General features: G+C 48.3%; 1 protein-coding gene across 8 annotated transcripts in view; it reads right to left on the reverse strand.

Moving 5' to 3' along the window:
* The window catches only part of NRK (Nik related kinase), an 88,170-nt gene extending 82,429 nt beyond the window's left edge, over positions 1–5,741 (reverse strand). Inside the window, exons 1-3 of one of the 8 annotated variants that reach the window (XM_069015255.1) lie at positions 3,977–4,027; positions 2,372–2,461; positions 828–893 (exon numbers count right to left, since the gene is read on the reverse strand). Coding sequence is in view for 4 of the 8 variants with exons in the window: in XM_069015252.1 (XP_068871353.1) it covers positions 828–893; positions 5,473–5,529 (123 nt within the window). In the remaining 4 variants the exon portion in view is untranslated. Of the gene's footprint in view, positions 1–827; positions 894–2,110; positions 2,130–2,371; positions 2,462–3,976; positions 4,032–5,472 lie in introns of those variants that run through there. The other 7 variants (XM_069015252.1, XM_069015251.1, XM_069015254.1 and 4 more) reach the window with 7 other exon arrangements.
* Positions 5,742–6,839: the final 1,098 nt, after the last annotated feature.

Genomic DNA, 6,839 nt, shown 5'->3' on the forward strand with positions numbered 1-6,839 from the left:
ATCAATGCACAAAGAGCCTGCACCCACACAAGGATTTGCCAAGCAGGGGCTTGTCAGCAGTGGGACTGAGGGAGAAGCAACAGCAGACAGACTTATTCCAGTGCCACTACTCTTCTGATGTACCTCCAAGAGTTCTGCAGCACAGCCTTTTCCTTCCTGTGTCTTCATTCTCCAAATGGGAACTTGGTTCCCTACTTAATCACAACTATTTCCTCCTCTTAGAGCATTTTTAGGGAAGGCTTCACAGTGAAAGAACACTTTTCTAGGCTGGTTGTTACAACTACAGTAAGCTGTGCACTGCATAGCATACAGAGTGCTATGTTGTGGTGCACAATATTAATTGCTGTAGTTTCTTGACTGGTGGTTCTGCTTTGATACCACAGCAACAAAAGTAATGACAGGAATCAATGACTTCATTGCCTGCCTGCAGAGCAGGGCTAATTGACACCTCTGTCTTGAAAAGCACTGCTGTCTTGAGTTTGGAACTCCACTCAATCCAGGCCAAATTTAGCAATCACTGATGTAAATTTCTGCCAGACACCTTTTAAATAATTTTGAAAAAGAGAAAATAAGCACAGAACAGAGGGAAGTCAGTACAAAAGCCAATACATTTATGTGACCTGTGGCAGCAAAGAGACATGAAAACAGGACAGAAGAAGGGCCATGAAATTTCACAGGTGGTACATTTTGCATTACGCAGAAAAGAGAGCAAGATAAACCAGGTTATTACTGGAACAACTGTCTGTCTTCTTAAATGGTGCTCATTTCTGCTTTAGGAAATACAGCTTTATCAAGAACAGCATCCTAAATTAAAGAGGTATCCAAACCTTATAGACTTGTCCATATGTTCCATTTCCAACAACCTGCACCAGTTCAAATATTCCTGCAGGGTCCTGCAACAAGAAGAAATAAAATTATTTGGATTACAGCAACCACTTCATAACAGAGACTAATTGTACACCATCAAAATGAAATGTCTGAGGCACATCTCCTAATGATTTGCATTACACCCATAGGAGGAAACTGCCAAATCACAGGGTAAGAAATTAATTAATATTAAAGTTTTCAGTCAAGTTTCAAAAAATTCTATCTACAAAACAACTCAGTGAAGATCTGCAGGATGGTACTACAGCAGATACACCAAATAAATGAAGGTGTGTGAAAAACACAACAATTCAACTGCTGACTCAGCTTACCAGTAGAATAAAGAAAAAACTCCACGTTTTCTAAGCCTTACTACACTCAGCTAGCCTGGAGGCTCAGCTGCTGTCCTCTGCTGTGAAACACTTGGTATGAGCAACGCAACAAAGGAAAAAACCTAAAAAGCAGGATTGAAAAAACTACAGTATAAAGCACCTAAGCCCAGTTACCTTAGTGAAGCAAACGTACCAAACCAGACAACCTTAACTTACAGGCAGGCTGAGAACACTCAATCCTCCTGTTCTGCAAACGTAACAAAGTGAATTTGATGGAGGTATTGAACTCTTGGCTTTGAACCCAAACCAGATTGTTGTTAATTTACATAAAAAATTAATGAGTCAGGTGATCAGTGTACCATTCCATATGAACCAACTTCTATCCTCCTGCTATAGCACCGGCTGCTCTAACACCAACCACTGCAGCAAACATTCTCCTGCAGCATTGCTGCAACCCCTCAGGTACAGGCAGCCCATCTTGTTGCAAGGCATGGGCAATGCTCGCTCCTGAATGACTGAGTACATAAAAAAATCTGGTGCTTCAGTTAAAACTCACTTAAGCGATTTATTTAAAACCATTAAGAACTCAAGAGATCAGTTTCTTGGTTTCTAAGCCATTTATCACTCTGCTCATTTCTTGCCATGGTATCACTCAGAGTTTTATATCAAATATTATTAACTCCATGTGTCAGTTTTGCCACATCTGTTTCAGCAATCTGTCATGTCACTTGATGCCTATTGGTCCTGCTGAGGGATGTAATACAGAAAAACATTATCTCAGAAGTGCAATTTCTATGCCCCTGGTTGAAAAACATCCTTTTTTTTAAAGGTATCAAGCTACTCTCCACTCCACTTACATGTTAATCTTTCAATATAAGTAATTCTTTCTTTATATCTGATATGGAAATGCTTACCTTGGCAAAATCCCAGTGGAAACACACAGGCTTTTTTTCTGAGCAGATTTTGCCTTTATTGGCACATTTGCCATGATAAAGCAAGAGCTTTCAGAGCAACACAGCCCAGACTTCCACACCTGAAAGTACTAATGAGTTAATTTGGTTCTATCATTAAGTTAAATGAGTTTTGATCTTAAACTTCCTGGACTGTCAACCTTACAAGACTTTTTTTTTTTTTTAAAAAAAAAACAATGCATAAGCCAGATCAAGATTACTTACTTTTGACCCATGCAGGTCAGTCTGTGTCTTCTTTTCTCAGTCTCTTTATTTTAAAACAAGTCAGTAAACTGTCTAGACTTAAACCCCTCACTAAAAAGGAAATTGATGGGAACACTCACATATGGACTTAAGCACAGGCATAAAAACGGATCTTAGTGAAGTGCTTTGCTTCCTTCTCATTTCCTCATTTTACATTTTGACTAGTCTGGATATAAACAAGACATGTTTTGCTTCAGTGGGGTTAAGTCAACAAATAAACCATTGCTACTGCTAAAGCAACTGGTGGGTGGTACAAAACCTCTGCTTCACGTGCAACCTCTGCACAGAGCTGTGCTGTGGGCAGCTTGCGGTCCAGGCAGTGAAACTCACAGCAGCCCTCTGAAGAACTCTCTCAGTAAAGGGCTTCCATGCATAATATCTACTGCACTCCATGGGAAGCATAAGCAGCACCCTAATTGCCCACCTCTCCTGCAGAAAGCAGCATTGCTGAATTAAGAAGTGCCCACAGTGCACAGAAACCCAGAAGAACCTAAACTGCATGTTCAACTTGGACTTTGCAACTGCTTCTCTCACTTAAATGCATGCTGTCTCCACTCTTCTTCTCTAAGCTTATTTATTATGCAAATATAGTAATTTAAGTGCCTCAAAATTAGCTTCTCTTTCCTCTTTCAATAAATTTCATTCTGATTTAGCATCCTAATAGTTTGCTTCTAGAGGCTTCTGACACTCTAGGAAAGAGCCTAACAATTATTATTAGCATTAAAGTCAATATAGTGCAAATACTACCCTGTCCTTGCTAGCAAACTGAGCATTAACATCTGAAGCCTCCACAGCTCTGAGTGCAGCCAAATACTCGGCCATCTCTCTTCTTTTAATCAGGACACTACAGTGAACCAAGCCTTGTAAAGAGTCATAATGGATATTAATCTGGGGTCTGACTTTGGTCCTTGGATTGCCCTTGTTTGCTTGGATATCAGCACTGCATTGTTTACTGGCATTCTTCACAATGGGCCACCTTCTTAATTATCTTGGAGCTACATGTCATCGTTGATATAGTGCTTCCTCTCAGCTACCACTGAAGTCCACAGTCCAGCTCACCCTTCACCAGCCAGCACCTGCCAAATTGCTAGATTCCCTTTGAAAGATGCCAAAATGCTGACCTGAACATTCATCACTCTAAGGTTAATTACCATCATACATTGTACCATACGGTGGCCACCTTGGTTTCCCTCAAGTCATCTGCAGTGCACTCAGAAAGCAAGAGCAAGACTACTGACCCAGAGGCCCCCAGGCCACATTCATCTCCTCTGCAAGGCAGAACAAAAAACAACACATGCAGCAAGAGCCTCACCAAAATGCACTTTTCACATCTCTACAGCTGAAGAAGATACAGGTGTCTGAAGCACAAGTTCTTCTACAGGGCCTCTGGACCTCAGCACCTAATACAGAGTTTAATGGCTTTTTACCATCAGACTGCCCTGGTGAACCCAGCAACATCAGGAAACCACAGGCCCCCTTCTTTCCAGCAAAAGGGGAGACCCCTGGCAAACACCCACATGGGGCGAGCACGGCCATCTCAAGCAGTTTGAAAGTGATCTCACTCACAATTGTAGGAGGCTGGAGCACAGCACCAGACAGCTCCCACTAGCCCCAGGAACACCTCAGACACAGCAAAGGTAAGGCACCTGTCTTTAAATCATTTCCACAGCTCAGCCTCACCTGCCTCCCATTTCCTACTTAGCACAAACCCCAAACTAAGGCTGCTAACATGCTCAGATGGGTTTCTTCCAAAGGGAGACATTTATCCCTCCCCTGTTGAGGCTGAAACTCATAGTGCTCTCAGCCTTTGGAGGCTGCGAATCAGATGGTTCTCTCACAAAGCCTGCTGTCTACTTTGCAGAATGACTCCTTTTCAAACTCACATTATTTTATTTCTTTAAGGAGATGAGATTCATCTGCTAAAGCTCTAAAAAAGAACTTCCGTTATTTTGCCTTATACCCCTTGAGCAGAGCCAGATTAAACTTCTGCTTACTTAGCCAGAAGCTTTTTGCCATCCCTCCTAACTTTCCCATCCCTGCTGCTTTTCATCGTTCTGTCTCCAGTCTGGAACACCTTCCTCGCCATGTGAATATTGCAAAGGCTTCTCCCAGCCCTCTTTTTTTTTTCCCTGATATTTTTAGAAAGTGGCTCGCTTTGGTTTCACTGTCTGGGGATGACTGCTTTTTGCCACAATTGAACTCTTCCCTCCTCTTCTGTCGAGAGCGCTCCACAAAAGACCTGCCTGGGTTGGATGGTAGCTCCTAAGTAAAAAAGGACAAGTGGAACTCGGGGACATCATACACAGCCCTGTTACCGCTTTGTGGATGCGGAACACTGACAGCACAGCTTTTAATGGGGCCAAAGTTTGGCTTACATTAAAAACATAAGAGGACAACAATAAAAATTCACAGCAAACCAGATGAATACTGACTTCTTTAGCTTGGGGGCGGGGGGGCGGGGGGGAATCCCAAACTTCAATAACAACAAAAAGGCCACAAAAACCAAACCCCCACGCACCTATTTTCTTCCATAAGATCCTAGTTTCCCATTTGTTTTCTCTCCACAGCATTCACAACACCTTTAGGGATGTCGGTAGAAATTATTTATCATCCTGGCAGGGGAAGGAGCCTCCGCGGTGCAGTGCTCCCAGCCGGGCAGCGCAGTGCTCCCGCGGGACTCTCGCTCCAGCGAAGGGAGCGCGACCTCTGGAGCCCGCGGGCTGCGAGACCGGGAGAGCCCCGAGGCTACGAGACCCGGGGCAGCCCCGAGGCTGCTCCCCCAAGCAGCCCGCACCCCTCGGGCATCTGCGCTGCCTATGCGGGCAAGCGCAGTATCGCCCCGCTGTCCCCGCCACCACCACGGATGTCCCACGGTCCCCGCACAGCCGTCCCGCAGCGTCGGCGCTTCCCCCACGCGCGGCAGAGCGGAACCCTCTCCGACAAGCGGATAACGCGGGGCGAAGCCTCGCACACGCAGCGGAGGCGAGGAGCGGGGTCGGCAGCCCCGAGCCCGGGGTAGGGGGTCCGCCCCCGCCGCGGGGCAGCTCCCCGACCGTCCTTACCCGCAGCGCCGCCAGGTCGATGCCGTCCAGGCTGCGGGCGGCGCAGTCGCGGGCCATGGCTCCGCCGCCCCGAGCTAACGGTGCTGCGGGCGGCCCGCGCCGGCCCGGCCGTGCCCCGGCGGGCGCAAGGAGCCGGGCATGCCCGGCCGGCTCCAACGCCCTCCCCAGCACGGGCGGCCGCCGGCGGCAACTTTAGCGGAGAGAACAGCTCGCGAAAAAGTTTGCGAGGAAGTGACGTGCGGCGCCGGCGGGGGTCGGGGCCACCTGCCGCCGGCGGGGCGGGGGCGGCCGCCCTCTGCCCCCACGCGCGCTCCCCGTGGGGCGGGAATGGGGGGGAATCGCCTCTGGAATATAGGAGTTTCCCCGCACGCGCCGCCCCACGCGAGGCCGGGAAGGGCCGGGCCGGGCCGGGCTGGGCTGATAGCGGCAACCGCTTGGCGCGGCAAGCCCCGCGCTCCCGGCACAGCGCATGGGGCAATGCACCAGCCGCTAGCCAAACCCCTGAAACCCCTCAACACTGCCGTGACAGCGTCTAAAGAAGAGGATTTTATACACACACACGCTGAGACACTCCCAGGCCCTTCCCCTGGGTGACAGCTGCTGCGAACACGAGCCCACGGGGGTGACGGCAGCAATGCTCCCAGCGCCGAGCTCACAGCGATGCTCACGAAGTCGGCTCAGTCCTGCGGCCCCACGCGGAACAAGAGCACGGGTGGTCCCCGCGGTGCGGAGCTGCCAGCAGCCCCTCCGCCAGCCCGGCCCCGAGAGCCGCAGGCAAATCCGCCGCGGCACCGCAACCTCGGCTGCCCCTCACAGCCTCCTTACCCCGGTATTTGGGACCACAGAAAGAACACACCGTACAACCGCAGTGTAGCAGGCTGGAAGGACTTGTGAGTATTCCTGGGCCTCGTATTTAGAGACAAAAAAATCAGTGAAATGCACATTTCTGAGACGAAGTCCTTAAATATTCCCGAAGGATGTTCAGGACATTGTCCCCCTGCAGAGAGCAAGCAAAGGGGCAGAAATTCTCAGTCAATGCTTTCACAGTTGCAGACATAAAATCAAGACAAAGTGGTTAAAGTCTCTTTGGTGCCTATTAGCACACCAGGACGGCTGCAATGCCAGCAGCGAGGGGCAGTGTTGTAATAAAGGCATTTGGCAATTTCCTTGAAAGAAGTGGTGATGTATCACTCAGCTTCAAAGTATTCTTATACAACAGCCCACGCTAGGTATATTATAGCTAACGTGACCCTGCATTTGTGCTCTCTGCCTACCTGCAGGCTAGCATGTGGAGGCACTGCTAAAGAGTTGAGGCCAATCACTGCATTAAAGTGTAAGTTTGTTGAAGAACTAAACATGTAATGCAG

Source organism: Aphelocoma coerulescens, chromosome 4A (genome assembly GCF_041296385.1).
Source record: "Aphelocoma coerulescens isolate FSJ_1873_10779 chromosome 4A, UR_Acoe_1.0, whole genome shotgun sequence".
Taxonomy (NCBI): domain Eukaryota; kingdom Metazoa; phylum Chordata; class Aves; order Passeriformes; family Corvidae; genus Aphelocoma; species Aphelocoma coerulescens.